The 18,304-nt window shown below is 40.9% G+C and overlaps 1 protein-coding gene across 2 annotated transcripts in view; it reads left to right on the forward strand.

The window, feature by feature from the left end:
- The window catches only part of NDC80 (NDC80 kinetochore complex component), a 62,700-nt gene extending 45,146 nt beyond the window's left edge, over positions 1-17,554 (forward strand). For both annotated transcript variants that reach the window (XM_040479281.1, XM_040479280.1), the window contains 4 exons: positions 1,228-1,320; positions 2,560-2,690; positions 4,945-5,047; positions 17,108-17,554. In XM_040479281.1, the coding sequence (XP_040335215.1) occupies positions 1,228-1,320; positions 2,560-2,690; positions 4,945-5,047; positions 17,108-17,245 (465 nt within the window). In that variant the 3' untranslated portion in view covers positions 17,246-17,554. The remainder of the gene's footprint in view (positions 1-1,227; positions 1,321-2,559; positions 2,691-4,944; positions 5,048-17,107) is intronic.
- The last annotated feature ends 750 nt before the right edge of the window (positions 17,555-18,304 follow it).

An 18,304-nucleotide genomic window follows, 5' to 3' on the forward strand; every position in this document is an offset into this window, starting at 1 on the left:
AGTGAATAGCAGTTATTCTAGCCAACTCTTCTCATTTGTAAAATAGGAAAAGAATATTCCTTACTAACGGACTTTGATAATTGAATGTGAAGTATATGCAAGTTTTTTTAATAAATATGTAGTCATTTTACCATCCTATCTTTTACCAAATAACAATTGCTTCATTAAATTTTTCCCAAATATATATATAAACATAATTTTTTTATAACTTCATATATGTGTTGAATCGTTCTTTTAAGGAAGGATCCAGCAGGGCGCCTGGGTGGCGCAGTCAGTTGAGGGTCCGACTCTTGGTTTTGACTCAGGTCATGATCTTATAGTTCGTGAGTTCGAGCCTCACGTCAGGCTCTGCGCTGATGGCTTGGAGCCTGCTTTGGATTCTGTCTCTCCTCTCTGCCCCTCCCCAGCTTGTGCTCGCTCGCTCTCTCACTCTCTCTCAAAAATAAATAAACTTAAAAAAAATATATCCAGCTTATTTATACATTTTGCTATATTCTGTTTCATGCAAGAAATACCTTCTTGGTCTAGCTGGAAAACGTTCCGTATTAATTACTGGTATCACCTGGTATTAGCACTTGTTGACAGGAATTGAACTTTGGAAACACTTTTTTTTCTTTAGTTTTGGTTTCAACAGATCTTAAAGCTCAAAGTTTAATAAGACTAAATGTGGTTACTTTATTACTTTTTGGAAGGAAGCACTGACTAATAACCAGTTAGCAGACATCCAATGAAATCACTATTCATACTTCTCTTTTCTCCTAGAAAGTAAACAAATGGGAAACTAGATAGCTAACAAAATAGATCAAGTCTAAGTAAAGCTAGACTTCAAAACTAGAGGGCAAAACAACTTATATGTACTAATAAATTAATGTTAAAATGTTAAGAGTATATGTAATATGTATAATATTGTTACAGTATAGAGCTTAAAGACACTCCCACAGCTACTAGTGGAAGAAGTTATTGGTATCATTATTTTACTGAGGATTAAGCCACATTTTTTATTCCTAACCAATGCCACTCTGCATTTAAGTATTATATGTTAAAAAACATAAGTTTTTTTGTTGTTGTTTGAAATTCCTCTTTGGGGAATAATAAATTTGGGGTATAAATGATAGGTGAGAATAACATGGTTCAGTTAGTAGACTTGATAATATGAAAGTTCTATAACTTATTAAGATGTTTTTGATGTATGGTTGTGATTTCTCAACCAAACTTTTTTTCCCCAAGTTAAATACAATGATAACAGAAAGCAGGAGAGGTGTAAGAACTCTGAAAGAAGAAGTTCAAAAGCTGGATGATCTTTACCAACAAAAAGTTAAGGTAAGAACTTTGTCATAGTCTATATAGGTGAGCCAAACTATGTCATAATATTTACATGTTCCGACATCTAACTGAATCTCTAAGCCATATCCTATAACTTGTGTTTTAGTCTCATCTTCCAAAGTTTATTTTAAAGAGTTATTTTGTTCTTTTAAAGGATTTTTTTCTGGAATTGGGCTGTTATATCCTAGAACATGTTTACTGTCTAATTAATATTTTAGACTTGTTTATAAGATTCTGCATGCTTGTAAGACCAAAACATGTTTTAAAAATAATCTCTTCTACCTTTTATAGAGATTTAGTGTTAAGTACTCCTAAAGCATAAACCTCCAGTAAGGCCTGTGTATGTGGGATAGCCTGTAAAGAGTCATTGCAAACTGACTATCTTGACCAAATTTCAAAGACCATTTGTATGAAATCTAGAATGTGGGTTCATTTCCCACCACCTCTAATTCATCCCCTTTCTGGCCAGCATTTTACTTAGGGAAGCACTCATGTGACTGTTCATTACCACCTATCCAATTTAGGTGAAAATTTTAGTCATACCAATATTATTTACTTGGTTACACCAAAAAAGTAGCAGGAATTGAAAACTTATCTCTTGGCCTTGTACTGTATTATGTTTAGGGACTATAGATTTTGTTAGGCAGGGTAAAATTTTTAGAAAATATGCCACGGTAATGTGATCTACATGTGAAATATGAGGCAATTGGTAATCATTTGTATATTTTCATATGTTCTCCATGACAGTACCTCAGTTTATTCTCTTAAAGCACTTCAGTGAAAGGCTCTCATATTTCATTTTGAGAAACCTAAGAATTGATGACCCTGAGCTCCTTTGCCTGTGCATAATTAATACACTTGTGAAATAAAAGTAGTATGAAAGTGACCCACATTTTTGCCTATATAAAAGGCCTTTTTGATGATCATAGGAAAAATTCAAATCAGTATCATAAGATTTCCTATAGTACATACTTGAAAGTACTGCTGAGTGAATTCTATACAAGCCTGTTGAGAAGGTCACATTTAGATTGCATTTAGGTTGACACTATAAAATTCCCAACGGAGCATTTTAAAGTCTCTTACATGTAAAATAGTATACATTCTGAGAATACAAATGGTGATGTGACCTGATTTTTTTCAATGCTTCACATATATATGGTACGTGGAGTATACATAGTATATGGAGTATATAGAACTTGAGTATCACACACCACAAGGGTGGCTTTATCTTGATAGGAAGCTGAAGAAGAGGACAAAAAATGTGCCAATGAGCTGGAGTCCTTGGAGAAGCACAAGCACCTGCTGGAGAGCGCTGTTAACGAGGGCCTCAGTGAAGCTATGAATGAATTAGATGCTATTCAGCGAGAGTAAGTTTGTGTCACCAAGATTTATAATGTGTATTTTCAGGTTAATTATTTAACTTTTTACTAGATCTTCATTTATTTGCTTTGATTTATATTACAGAGCTATTTGGGGGAGAAGGAGTAATGAACAGTACTTACATGAAAGCAGCTTATAACTTGAGATACTGTCCCTAAACAAATATATTCTGCAACTATTATAAAAAATCATTCCTTTTTAAATGTTTTTATTTATTTATTTTGAGAGAACACATGCATGCAAGCAGGGGAGGGGCAAAGAGAGAGGGGGAGAGAATCCCAAGCAGGCTGCATGCTGTCAGCGCAGAGCCTGATGCAGGACTCCATCCCATGAATAGATCATGACCTAAGCCGAAACCAGGAGTCAGATGCATAACAAGACTGAGCCACCCAGGTGCCCCAGGAATCATTTATTTTTAGATCTAATTAATAAATAACTTTTAAACCCTGAAAACAACATAAAATTTTAAATCAATTTAAATACTTTGGCTATTTGTTAGTATTTTTAAGATATGTATACTTTCTAGAGATCACATGTATTATATAGTAAACTATATACTATAAATCATACAATCGTTCTATAACACAACTTGTGTCCTCATAATAGGCACCACAAAATCATGCAATAAAAAATCAGGACTTATAGGAAAATTGGGATTAGGGCACAACACTCAAAATCTCTGTCAGTGACACACAAACAAAAGATAGGAACCTAACAAAAATGTTAGCACAATTGTACACATTGTAAATGGTTAAGAAATACATAAATGCTATGATAAATATGACACTTTATCTTAAAAAGACTTGAAGTTTGCCTATGGGAATGAGCATTCAAAGGTTGCAACTTGTAAATTATTGAGATGGGGTGGAAGGAGGATTACCTAAAATCAGATGGAAAGTTTTTTTTAATGTTTTTATTTATTTTTGAGAGAGAGACAGAGAGTGAGTACAAGCTGGGGATGGATAGAGAGGCGGACAGAGGATCCGAAGCAGGCTCTGCACTGACAGACCCAGTGTGGGGCTTGAACTCACAAACCATGACCTGAGCTAAAGTCAGACACTTAACCAACTGATCTACCCAGGTGCCCCTCAGATGGAAAGCTCACCAGATGTGGATGCATGTGGCTCATCACACAATGCAATGAACTGACAGAGCTGGTACACACACACATTTGTGGGCTAATGTGTTTTGTGTATTCCTTTGCATCTGGATTCAGCTGAGTACAGCTTTCTACGTTCACTTAGTGTTTCTCAAGAAGGTAAAGGCATATAGGAATGCCTGGCTGCCTCTGTTGGAAGAGCATGCAACTCTTAATCTCAGGACTGTGCGTTTGAGCCCCATGTTGGGTGTAGAGAGTACAAAAATAAATAAATAAACTTACAAAAAAAAAAAAAAGGAAGGAAGGAAATGGCATAAGCAAATACAAATTTTGCATTATGCTCAAATTGCTACATAATATATCAGTCCAGTTGGAACAAATACATATTTCCAAACAAGCAGCATAAACTGTATATATTATGTTACATTTCTTAGAAGTTCTTCATTATCAAATTACACACTGTCAAGTTTTCTCTCTTGGTTTCCCTTATTTTAAACCTTACATAGGAAAAGTTTTAGCCACATTGTTTATTAACAGTAACTAAAATAGCGACATCCCTTTTTGAAAGAATATTCTGCCTTTTTGTATATAATTCTCTCATGCAACCTATGTAAAATCAACATACCGAATAGGTAATCCATATGCTCTTTTTTCTAAAGTTTCAATAAAGGGGCCCTCAACTAAAAAATTTTCACTTTTAGGTTAGAAGTACAACCCTTCAGAAAATCATACCTCTTCATTTGCTTATTTGTAGTTTAGGGATAAAAAACTCAGCTGAAGGGTTTTTTGGCTTGCAGTTTTTGTTTTTAATTTGAATTTGCATGCCTAAAGGTAAAGACTCCCACTCCCCCATTCAAATGTATTTAATGCCTTGCCCCTGAAAGCATTTAAGTCTTTTTGGAGATTCAATTAAGACCATTTGCTCCCAGGTTTTATATATTAAAGCATGAGGTTTTGGTGCTGTATTGTTTTGTTGCTTGCAAAGGATCTTTGAAAATGTTTTTTGGTTTCAATGGTTGAGAAGTAAACAGCACATATACAATCACAACGTGGTCTTATTGAATATGAAAAGAAGTGAGCTAACTAGAACTGATACATTAAGTTTTTCCTAAGCAACACAAGTAAGACTGTTTATTCTACAGATACCAACTAGTTGTGCAGACCACAACCGAAGAAAGACGAAAAGTGGGAAATAACTTGCAGCGTCTTTTAGAGATGGTTGCTACACATGTAGGGTCTGTAGAGGTAAGTGTATGAAGGTCTCCCCTACATGCTAAGAAAGCTTTTTAAAACGATATTTCCGTTTTGCTTCTACAGATACAAATGATAAATTGCATTTCTATGGAAAATATGTTCTAGTGAAAATTTATCAGAAGAATCTTGTTTAGTGGTATGGTAAGGGGACATCTGTGCATTTCATAAAGTAATCTGTTTTTTTCACATAAACAGCATATAATGATATTTATTATATCATGATGTGCCAAGCCACATTCTGCATACTGAAAACATATCAACACACTTTAGAATCCACTAAAATGAAAGAACATGTGTTATGACAAATATTTTTCCTCTCTGTTAATTTCATGTAGAGTACTTATAAAATATTGAATAGAGTACTTAGGAAACATGAAGCATAGCTTGAAAGTTCAACAATAACACTGTTCCTCCAATCTGCTGTACGGAGTCCAAAAGCCAAGGCAAATGCTAAACTTTAAAATTCCTGGGTAGTTTTTTAGATGGCAATATATTTCCAATTGTGAATGGATTAAGAGGAAAAAAACTCATTATATCACATTGACAGTCTTCCATTTATTGAAAACAGAACATATGGTATTGTTACAGCAAATACGTGACACCCAGAAAGAGACAAGTGACACGCACTTGGAAAATCAGAAAAGACTGTTTATTTTGCACCAGTGCTAGCCCTGCGGAGTCACCTGCAAAGGCTGAGCCCTGAGCCCTGGTGCTGGCCTTCTTTCATGCCTGGCTAGCTTCTAGGCACTTGGAAACATTCTATTGGCTGCACCATGGGGTGGGGTACTATCGGTTGTACTACATGGGCAGCTGGCTGATGCAACTGAGGCAAGCAAGATTACAGAAGCCAAAAGCATGCAAGGGGAGTATCCAGCCTCAGACATCTGGCTGGCCCCTTTTTTATCTGCTCTTGCCCGCATTCCTTCTCATTACCCTCTCTTGATTCTCAGGCTTCTGTAGCCTTAGAGAAAATCAGTTTGTGGGGGGGCAGGGAACCCCTTGCTGTCACAGGAGGAGGGGCAAAAACCATTCTGGCTTCTTCCTGCTGAACAGGGGCATCAAAGGGAGGGGTGTGATAGGTAGGGTTCTTCATCCAATGGGGAGTAGTGACAGCTATAATGGTCCAACTGGAGCATCATCTGGAGTTTATAACTTCTAGGCCAGAGGAAACAAACCTGGTTAGCATGTTCAGAATATAAGGACCAAACAGGAGGGCTATGAAAAGCATTAGGAGAAGACCAGCTAAAGGGAGGATCCAGGATGCCCAGTTCCATATGTTGCTCCAAGAGTTCCATGAGTCTGCTAATTCTTGCCTCCATTTGATGATCCACTCCCTTAGTTGTTGGGCCATATCTCTAACTATCCCTGATTGGTTAACATAGAAGCAGCATTCCTCATTTAGGAAGAGATACTGTCCTCCTTTTTCAGGAGTTAACAGGTCTAGCCCTCTCCTGTCTTATAAGACTACTGCTGCTAAGGAGTCTACTTGATCCTGTAAAACCACGAGACATTTGGCCACTCATTCTATGTCATCCATTAGGTCCTTGGATAATTTATGATAATAAGTGGTTGAGGAGTTAATAGGGTAACATTTACAGTTGCCTGTGTGATTGGAGTAGCTGCTTAAAGGGGCGGGGGGGCCTGTGGAAAGCAGAGCCATCAGGCTCTGGCCAGACTGGGATTGGTATCATTGAGAAGGCGATGAGTTGTACTCAACACCTGGTGCAGACAGGGATCTAAATCAAGTGGTCTGCCCAATTCAAGTCTAGGCAAAGGCCAATAGGTTGGGTTAGCAGTGACCCAACAGGCATGGAGAACATCAGGGCAGGTTGGATCAGGCAGCCCCCAATAGCGTCTTATTTTTATTTTTCCCATCCAGTAAGTTCTCCCATTCCTGTTAAGGTAGTGATCCTCCTAGCATTATAACATCTGTCTGGCATGTGGGGATAAACAATGGCACAGAGGCATGGTATTATCTCATCTTTTATGGCCAGAGGAGCAAGAGAAGGAATGGGAATAGGGAAGGGAATATGAGCAGAGGAAGAGATAGTGGAGTAATAGGGCAACCTGGGCCTGTAATATAGGGCTTTCCCTCATGGAGGCAAAAGACAGCAGAAGATCCTTTGACACATCCCTCCAGTCAGGGAGGAAGGTTCCAAGAGTGGCAGTGGTAAGTGGAACAAGTACACGGTAAGTGGAGAAGATTCCTTTTGAGCATGTTAGGAACAGGTATATGTGCAACAGGGGTAGGAGACAAGGCTGATTCAGCATTGGAGAGAATGATTCCATCCTGCAGTAGGAGACAGTTATAAAGGCAGAGAACAAACATGCAGAGAAAGATATCAATCACAACTCAGATCATATACAGCTAAGGAGAATAAGGCAGCCTGACACTAATAAGTAGAGGAAGGCTAACAAGGGTTTGTGACTGAGGTGCCAATCTGCAGGAATAACTTGTGTCGGCCCCTACAGCAAAGAGTATAGCAACAAGTATGGAAAGAGAAATAGGGATGACAATGAAATTTGAGAGAACGAGTTGCTGTAATTCATTTAGGTCACTTCATGATTTCCTTAAGCTTCTGGTTATAGAGTGTTCTCAGGTGTTGGCTGCAGGCTGCTTATCGTCTGCCATCTTCTTAAGAGTGATCTGTAGAGGACTTTTCTGGTTAGCAGTTACTTTCCATTCCAAGTGGTTATCAGGTGACAGATGGGCTGCCTCTACTCGTGAACGGTGGATCCAGGCAGTTAGTCCTGCAACCTTGAGGGCTATGAGCATGGTTAGCACAACTAAATAGGGTCCCTTCCAGGTAGGTTTCATTGGTTCCCTTTTATCCAAACCTGATCCCCAGGTTTTTGAGGGTGTACAGTTGTTCCTAGGGAAATGGGTATCTTGTCTGTCACCCATCTATGTATCTCAAATATAGTTTTCCCTAATCCTTTTAGTTGTTTTTGTATTTCCAAATTCCCTAGCTCTGTCAAGTCTCCCCTGAATTTGACTAGTAGGTGGGGTCTTCTGTATAGGATCTCAAATGGGGAGAATCCTATTTTTGTCTGTGGTGTACAGCATATTCAGAGAACTAGGGGTAGTATATCTGGCCGGGGCAAGTTAGTTTCCTGACATAGTTTGGCCATGGCTAATTAAGGGTCTGGTTCACACATTCCACTTTCCCTGAACTCTGGGGCCGGTAGGCTGCATGTAAGTTCCATTGGATACCTAGGGTTTTGGACTTGTTGCAGCACCTCGGGCACAAAGGTTGGGCCGTTGTCTGAGCCTATGGTTAACGGCATTCCATGTCTGGGAATGATACCCCTTAGCAGAGCATTAGTTGCTTCTCTTGCTTTTTCGGTGCGTGTAGGGTAGGCCTCAACCCAACCTGAAAATGTGCAGATGAATACCAGAAGAAATTTATATCCTCCACTGGGTCTTATTTTGGTAAAGTCCACCTCCAAATCTTCAAAGGATGCTTGACCACAGCATTAGATTCCCATGAGCCCATTAGAGCCTTATTTAGCGTTATTTTGAGCACAGGGGCAGTGTTGAGAGATCGAGGTACAGAGGGATGGGAGTCGAGCAATTACATAGTAACAGCTCAGTAAGATTTCAAGGGCGGTTTTTCCTAGGCGGGTGAGCTCATGCTTTTGGGAGAGCCACCTGGTGGGCTAGCTGTTCCCATATATATACTCTTTGGTCTAGAAGTACCCACCATCTTTCTTTTGTATGGCTTCTCTTTTCCTGTTGTGCCCATTTTGTTTCTTGGATTATGTACCTTGGGGAAGTTGGCAGTTCCAGGACCAGCATGATTTTCGAAGGTGTTGTTTGTTCTCCTGCTGCTTGTTTAGCTGCAACGTCTGCCCATCAGTTACCTTCTGCCACTGAGTCTTTTTCTCTTTCGTGTCCCTTGCAGTGAATGACTGCTACTTCCCTTAGTTCCCAGACTGCACTTAATATTTTCAGGATTTCTTCCTGATTTTTTATTTCTTTTCCTCCTGCAGTCAAAAGTCCTCTCCTTGTAGAGAGCCCCAGGTATATGTAAAGTGGCAAAGGCATAGCGCAAGTCAGTGTGTATGTTGACCCATTTGTCTTTACTGAGTTCTAGTGTTCTTATTGGGGCCCACAGCTGCTCTTTGGGCTGACCACCCTTGTGGAAGGGCCTTTGCTTCTATGACCTCAAAATCAGAGATTACTGCATAAGCGGCATGTCTTTTGCCTTCATTCATGAAGCTGCTGCTATCGGTGTACAGGATGAGGTCAGGATTTTGTAAGGGCCTGTCTGATAGTTCGGGTCAGCTAGAATATACTTCATCAAGTACCTCTAAACAATTATGCTCTGGGGGCCCCACCGCTGCCAGCAGGAAAGTGACAGGGTTTAGAGTTTTTACAGCTTCCAGTCTTATTCATGGGTCTTCCTATAGTATTCCCTGATATTGTGTCATCCCAGCATGAGTTAGCAAGTGTTGCCCTCTGGCATTCATCATGGTAATAACAGAATGGGGAACCTTAATATTTAGGTTTTGTCCCAACATGAGTTTATCTGCTGCCTTGATTAAAAGTGTGGTGGCTGCCAGGGCCCTCAAACAGGGTGGCCATCCTACTGAAACTGAGTCAGTCTGCTCTGAAAGGTATGCCACTGGTCTTTGCCAAGGTCCAACGAAATTCCTGGGTGAGAACCCCCAGGGCTACCCCATTGCTTTCATGTACGAACAGGTTGAAATCTCGTGGTACATCTGGGAGTCCCAAGGCTGGTGCCTCTGTAAGTTTTGTTTTTATGGTCTTGAATACCTCTTCTTGATTAGGGTCCCAAAAAAGGGGTGCCCTTTCTTCCCCCCTTTAGTGCTTCGTATAGAGGTCTAGCCAACTCCGAGAATCCTGGGATCTATATTCAACAGAATCCTGCTGCTCCCAGGAACTCTCGGATCTGCCCACGGGTAGTGGGAACTGGAATGGCACAGACTGCCTGTTTCCTTTTGGCTCCCACCATCCATTTACCTTGGGTAATTTTGAAGCCCAAATACTTAACTTCCTGTTGACAGATCCGTGCCTTTTTCTTTGATACCCGGTATCCCGCCTCTGATAGTAGCCTGAGTAGGGCCCTGGTTCCTCCCAGCTTTTGGTTTGCATGCAACTGGCTAGCAGGAGATTGTCCATTTATTTACTGGAGGAGTCCCATCCCGGAAACCTGGCTAAGTCAGATGGCAGCGCCCCACGAGTTTGGTGAATTTTTGAATCCTTGTGGCAGCCTAATCCAAATGAATTGTTCCTGTGCCCCTGTGGTAGGGTTTTCCCATTCAAAGGCAAATAGGGGTTGACAATTAGGCCTTAGCTAGAGACAGAAGAAGATGTCCTTTAAATCCAGACATGTGAGCCATCCTGCCTCAGAAGGTATGAGTCCTAGTAGAGTGTATGGGTTAGGCAACCCTGAATGCAGTGTGATGACTGCTTCATTAATTGCTCTTAGGTCCTGTACAGGGTGGTAATCATTTGTCCCAGACTTTTTCACAGGCATCAGGGGAGTATTCCATGGGGACTGACATCATTTTAGAAGTCCCCATTTGAGTAAACTGTCCAAGTGTGTCTCGATCCCCAGGTGTGCCACCCGTGGGACCATATATTGGTGTATTTTGACTGGTTGAGTCCCTGGCTTTAGGTCAGTTAATATTAGGGGGTGGTTTTTTTTGCCAGACCAGGGTGGTTTCCTTCTGCCCAAACTGAAGGGAATTCAGCTTCTAGCTTGGGGGCCACAGTTGGCTCACCAGGAGGGGAAGTGTATAATCTCCGTTCCTCTTCTCGTGGAATCATCAAGGACAAAATCATGGGCTGGGTCTTTTCATTTAGGCACAATTGTATCTCTCTATCCAAAGTGAAGGCTATTCCTGCACCCAACTTGTCAAGGAGGTCTCTACATAACAGTGAGACCAGGCAGTCAGGTAGATACAGGAATTCATGAACTGCTTGGTGACCACCCAGCTGGCATTGTTGGGGACCACAAAATGTCCTTTGGGTTTGCATCTCAGTGACTCCTATGATGGTGACTTCTCGACCAGACAGAGGTGCCACCTTCTGTGTCACACAGAGTGTTCAGCCCCAGTGTCGACCATGAAGTCTATTGTCTAGCCTTGGGCTTCATTTTGACCATGGGCTCATGGGGGTCCAGTTGGATAAAGCCAGTTTTTCCTAATCAGAGTCCACTCCTGCCAGTCCAATCAGGTCAGCCTTGTGTGGTTCTGGTTAGTAGTGGCAGGCTGGAGCAGAAGTTTTTGGTTTTCCCTTTTGGCATTTGGGGCATTCATTTCTCCAGTGTCCAGATTCCTTGCAGTAGGCACATTGATCCTGTTCCCGTGGTGCCCTTCATTTTTGTTCTTGAATCCCTTGTGGTTTCTGTGGGGCCCCTTCTAGAGGGGATGGTCGCCCCAAGGCTGTGACCAGCAGAGCTGCCTTTTGTTTCATTCTTTGGTCTGCCTCCTTTCTAGCAACTCAATCCCAATTTACAAAACCCTTGTTGGCAATTTTCAGTAGTTCAGTGGGATTCTTTCTAGAGAATCCTTCCAATTTTTGGAACTTCTGTCTAATGTCACTTTGGGCCTATCCCATGAAGGTAGTATTGACCATGTGCTGGTTTTGGGGGGCTTCTGAGTCGAATGGAGTGTAAAATCTGAAGGCTTCACGTAATCTTTCATAGAAGTCAGCTGGACTCTCCTGCTTTTTAGGACCTCAGATACCTTTGCCATGTTGGTGGGCTTTTGGCCCCTGCTTTTACCCCTTGGAGGGAGGCAAGTCAGTAACTTTCTAATCTGGCCCTTCCCACTTCTGTGTTGGGGTCCCAGCAGGGTTCTCTTCGGGCATAGCCTCCCATGCCCAAGCCTCAAAGTCTAGTTGTCCATCTGGTGCCTGAGTCTGGAGCCTTTTTCTGGCTTCAGTGACTATTCATTGGTGCTCTTCTGTGTTGAAAAGGGTGAGCAGAAGCTGCTTACAGTCAACCCAAGCAGGGAAGTGAGACTGAAATATGAAATCTAGGAGATCTATCATCACCTGCGGCTTCTCAGAGTAGGGCAGTATGTGCTGTTTCCAGTTGAGGAGGTCAGTAGTGAAGAATGGTTGGTAGTAGAAAATTGATCCCCCCTCTCATAGGATCCCGTCAATGGCATCCTAGTCTCCCCTAGTCTCCCACAGTGGCATCTGAATTGCCATTAGGGACCTTGGACCTTGAGCTGTAGACCTAAGGCATCTTCCTACCGGTTCAGGTGTCTCTGGTTGGGGTGGACTGGCTGCTGGCGGAGACGAGACTGATGGGAGTAGACTGTCAGGCAGACGAGGTTTCCCTCCCTCAATTGATGGGGTGCTGGGGGCATATGGTGGTAGAAATGGAAGAACTTCTGAATTTTCCTGGAAGATGGGGGGTAATTTTTTCTGCTGTGACGTCTTCTTCTCGCCCCGTGGCACTAAGACCCTTCATTGTCCCTTACTATTAACGCAGAACCGGACTCAAGGAAGCTTGACTGAGGCTATTTCCAGCCATTGATCGATGTATGGGAATGGGTTCTGGTGGCCCGGGTCTCCAGTAACTACTTTATAAACAGTTTGGACTGTGGGGACATCTAGGGTGCCCTCAGGGGGCCAGCATATACCGAAGGTAGGCCATTCTAATTCACAGAGGGTGTGTAACTTCCCGGGGGTCAATTTGACCCCATAGTCACCTGAAAATTCCTTTTTAAAATTCGTAATCATATACTCCAAAACCGTTGGTTTTGAGGAATTTCCCCCCCACTCGTAGTATCCTAGATGGGTCCCTCCCAATGTACGATGTCACAAGACAAACACAAGAGAAGAGGTTGTTTTATCTGCCTGGCCACTCCCCTCATGGGGATTAGACATCTCTTAGCATTGGCAGGTCAGTATAAAACCCCTGACTTGGATCCTGCCTTGAGCCATATGAGGTCATCGGAATTTCAGGGTAGGACCCACTCAAGCTCTGTAGCCAAAACCGTGGAGCACAGGCATTCAACACACACATTCAGACAGATTACAGACTTCCACCCAAGACTTCCCTGTTCTGTGTCGTACCTCTGTCGCCTGGGAGGTGATCAAGCTCCCCTTTCACCTCTAGAGTGAGCCTGAACTCATTCTGATGTCCCCAGGACACTTACCGATCTGACATCCTGAAACAGGCCTTTTCTATTCCCCTGGAGTCCGTTCAAGCACAGTGGTGGCCGGCTGTTGTCAGGCCCAGCAAGGGTCGGGGTCCAGTGAAATCACCGGTGGATACGCCTTCCTTTCCGTCACATGGGCTGGTGATAAGTGGCCTCTCCGCTGGCCTCCAACAGTGGTGGCTCAACAGGCCAGCGTGGCTGTCGACTTCCTGGCCAACGCACCAAAAATGTTACAGCAAATATTTGGCACCCAGGAAGAGGGAAGCAACATGCACTCAGGGAATCAGAAAAGACAGATTATTTTGTACCAGTGCCAGCCCAGCAGAGTCCTCTCCAAAGGCTAACACCTGAGCCCTGGTGCTGGCCTTCTTTTATGCCTGACTAGCTTCTCGGTACTTGGAAACATCTTATTGGCTGCATGGGGGGGGTCACTATCGGTTGTGTTATGCAGACAGTTGGCCGATGCAAGAGGCAAGCAAGATTACAGAAGCCAAAAGCATGCAAGGGGAGTGTCTGCTTCAACATCTGGCTGGCCCCTTTTTTATCCTCTCTTGCCGGCTTTCCTTCTCAATATCCTACCTCCCCTCCTTTCTGCTAAAAGACATTGATCTGCATTTTCTTGTTTGGCAGTGCTCTTCACTTTCCTAAGAACTAGGAAAAACATGCTGGATCCTACATCACAAAACCTGGATTCTACCTACTTCTTCCTAATTCAGCCACTTAATGGTTCTATAGCCTTCCATGGATTCTTTTTCAACCAGTTAATTTAAATTTTAACCAGAGACCAGAAAACTATTTGAGTAATTACTTTCTCATTCTCCAAAGGATGATATATAATAGATGCCTAAAAGAAAAATTCATTCACAACATATAATGGTTGGCACATAATTGGCAAGTATGGAAGGAGCACATAAGTCTACCAATCATCTTTAAAACCTAATATGGGGAAATTTTACAATTGGTGAAGTTTGAAGAAAACAGGAGTTTGTATCTAATGGTATCTTTAGATGGAATATTTTTCCTCTGGGGCAAAGCATTTCTTTGAGGAGTTGCTGGTTGGAGCCTCATGTAGGTCCTCATGTGGCTTGGTATTCTAGACTAGGAGACAGCAAACTACATATATATAGTCCACAAGCCAAATTATTTGGCCCTTTTCGGGAAGAGGTTTCTGACTCCTGTTCTAGACTCCTTCCTTCTTGAGGGGCACAAAATCTTTTTTGTCTGTTTAGATGCTCAAAAATTGTTGTTAGGCTATAATAACTAATCCATTGTAGTATTGATGCATATAAACCAATCTCTCTGATTCAGAGTACAGAAATAGATGATGAGCAAAGACAAACTGATTTATGAGAGAGGTACTATTGCAAACCAGTGGGGTGAAATGAATTTTTCAATTAACGGAGTTGGGATTCCTACCTTAAACCCTAGAAACAAATCACTTCAAGATGGATTAAGAAATTAATGTGAGGCTAAATTTTTAACTTTTAGAAGAATTACGGGCACTATATATACACCTCAGGAGTTGTAAAGAAGTTCTTAAATTAGACACAAGGAGTACAAACCACAAAAGAAATTATTTATAAATTCAGCTTTGTTAAAATTAAGATCTCTATATCAAAACATAAAGAGTGGAAAGGTAAGCCACAAAACAGTAGATGATATTTTTTAAACAACTTAATAAAGGGAGGCACCTGGGTGGCTCAGTAGGTTGTATCCTGACTCTTGATTTCAGCTCTGGCTCGTGGATTCAAGCCCTGTGTTGGGCTCTGCTCTGACAGTGTGGAGCCTGCTTGGGATCCTCTCTCTGTCTCCCTCTCTTTCTGCCTCTCCCCTGCTCATGCAGTCTTGCTCTTGCTCTCGCTCTCGCTGTCAGATAAATAAAGGGAAGGGGCACCTGGGTGGCTCAGTCAGTAGAACGTCTGACTTCAGCTCAGGTCATGATCTCGCAGCTTGTGAGTTCGAGCCCGACATCTGGCTCTGTGCTGACAGCTTGGAGCCTGGAGCCTGCTTCAGATTCTGTGTCTCCCCCTCTCTCTGCCCCTTCTTTGCTTGTGCGTGCTTTCTCTCTCCCTCTCTCTCTCTCTCTCTCTCTCTCTCTCTCTCTCTCTCTCAAAAATAAACATTAAAAAAATTTTAATAAATAAAGGGAAAAAAACAACTAATAAAGAATTAACATCCAGATACATAATGACCTCTGGAAAATAAGTGCAGAAAGTGGGCAAAAGACTTGAATGGGAATTTCACAGAAAGCTAATATGGCCAATAAACATATGAAAAGATACACCACTTCCCACCCTTAAGAAATTGGCAAAAAAAAAAAGTTTGAGAATACTAAATGCCAACAAGAATATAGAGAATTGCAAGTTTTTATTTATACTGCTCAGGTTTTAAATTGATGTTAACAATTTTAGAAAACAATTTGGCAATAAAATGGTACAGTTCCATTCTAGGTATTTAATTAAATTTTTACACTGTGTGCTGGGGTACTGTACTACGTTGGCTAGTATTCCCCCCAAAATTCATGTCTATCCAGAATCTCATAACATGACCTTATTTGAAAATAAAGTCTTTGTGGATGTAGTAGTTAAGACGAGGTCATACTAGATTAGAGTAGGCCCTCAATCTAGGGACTAATGTCCTTATAATAGTCCATGCGAACATGGAGGCAGAAATTAGAGTGACACACCTGCAAGGTAAGTATTACCCAGAACTGCTAGAAGCTGGTAAGAGGCAAAGGATTCTTCCCTAGAGCCTTGAGATAGAGTGGCCCTGTCAGCATCTTGATTTTGGACTTTAATCCTCCAAAACTATGAGAGAATAAATTCCTGTTGTTTCAAGCCATCTAGTATATTGTAATTTGTTACAGTATAATTGAAATAGTAAGAAAACAACCCGGTTATTGGCAAGTACACACACCATATCAAAAGCATTAAACCATCATTCACATGAGAAAACACCCTATATTAGTTTCCTGTTGCTGCTATAACAAATTACCCCAATTTAATGGCTTAAAGCAACACAGGTTTATTTCCTTATATTTCTGGAAGTCATGAGTATAAAATGGGCCTCCCAGGCTACAATCTTTCTAGAGACTCTAGAGGGGAATCTGTTTGTTTTTTTCCATTTTCTAGAGCCAACTACACTCCTTGGCTTGTGCCCTCTTCATCTCCAAAGCCAACAACACAGCATCTTCTATCCCCTCTGACCTCTCTTCTGTCTTTATATTTTCCCTCTGACTCTCACACTGCTGATTACCTCTTACCAGGACCCTTGTGATTATATTGGACCCACCAGGACAATGTAGAATAGTCTCCTTTTCTTAATATCCTTAACATAATCACATCTGTAAAATTTCTTTGCTGTGTAAAGATAACATATTCACAGGCTCTGGGGATTAGGCCATGGACATCTTTGAATAGGCTGCTATTCAGCCTACCATACCTGGGAACAAATAAAAATTCGTTTGTAGTAAAATGGATAAGTAAATGTTGATATATTCATGAGTAGAAACTATATAGCAGTACATAAATAAACTGAAACTATCTGCATTAACATCAGTGAATCAAAATACTGGGTGGAAAAAAGTCAAAGAATATTATATTTAATATCATTCAGTAAATATGAAGGTTAAAACCAGGTACCACTAAACTAGTATATTGTTTAGAGTTACATACATACATATCTGTGTGAGGTGGAGGGTAAAGTATAAAGAATAGCAAAGCACTGTTCAGGAGAGTGTTTGGCTCTGGGGAAATGATTAGGAAAGTGCATAAAAGGAGATTCAAGAGCATCCCTTTTACTCCTGCCCTTAACAGTTGTTACATGCTTGTTTGTACACTTCACAATTAAATTCTTTGAAAGAAATTAATGTTTTTTATATTAACAATTGTTTATTGTTTCTACTAGAAACATCTTGAAGAGCAGATTGCTAAAGTTGATAGAGAATACGAAGAATACATGTCTGAAGATCTCTTGGAAAATATTAGAGAGATTGGAGACAAGTATAAAAAGAAAGCTGCTCTACTTAAGGCTTCTGATGAATGAAGATAAAATTAAGCAAGAACTTTATTAACAAGTGTAAATTTTTAAATGTCCTTTGTAGGTTTGAAAAATCTCTTAACATATCCTATACCCCTCCTTACAATGAAGTCTCATGACCATATCTTCCCAAGCCTGTGAAATATTTTTATATCTTTTATAAACCTAGTTTATTAATTTAAAGTATGTATAACCTGAAATTATGATAACTTGTTGGATTGTTGTCTTTAGATGTGAAAGACTAGTTGTATTATGTACCCAGAGTTAATAAAATTACATCAATAAAGTGTGTTTTTCCCTGATTTCTCAACTGAACTTCAGATGGTCAGAAGATAGTTATTCTCATCTAAATCAGGAGTCAACAAACTGGACCACATGCAATCACACCATTCATTGACATATCTGACTGTTCTCATACTACAATGGCAATGTTTATTATAGGAGACAGAGACCATATGGCCTGCAGAGCCAAAAATGTGTTCTGTCTGGCCCTTTACACAAAGTTTGCCAGTCCCTGGTATAAACTATACAAATGTCAGGACTCTTTAAATAAAAACATGGTCCAACTCACTCCTTATTCAGAGCCAAGAATCTTTCTGGTTTCATGCTACCATTACTCTGAAATAAGCAGAAGAATATGGAATGTGAGAATCAGAAGAAATAAAATAATCTTCTTCAATCCCCTTATTTAGAGATGAGAATTCATTTCTAGAGAAGTTCTCATTTACCTCTGATGACACCTCTTCATAGCAGTAGAAGCCACACAGGAACTTACACATTACACAACTCTGACTACAGCCAGCCACAGGAGCTGTGAAATACGTATGTTTTGGATGGTGAGGAAGTGGTAAGATTTTTGGAGGTCTAAATTGTTAGGAAGCTCCTTAAATTGAACTGACATCTGCCCCCAGTTGAACTTTCTATTCAAACTTTATTACAACTCTAATGCAAGTCAGAATGAAGAACATGTTAAAATGAAATGTATACAATATAAGAGCCCAGAATGGACTTCCAGCAAAACTTTATGAAAGGAGGTCACACAGCCTGAGTGAGTGGGATGAACAA

This window comes from Herpailurus yagouaroundi, unplaced genomic scaffold (genome assembly GCF_014898765.1).
Source record: "Herpailurus yagouaroundi ecotype Mexico unplaced genomic scaffold, PumYag 142, whole genome shotgun sequence".
Classification (NCBI taxonomy): Eukaryota; Metazoa; Chordata; class Mammalia; order Carnivora; family Felidae; genus Herpailurus; species Herpailurus yagouaroundi.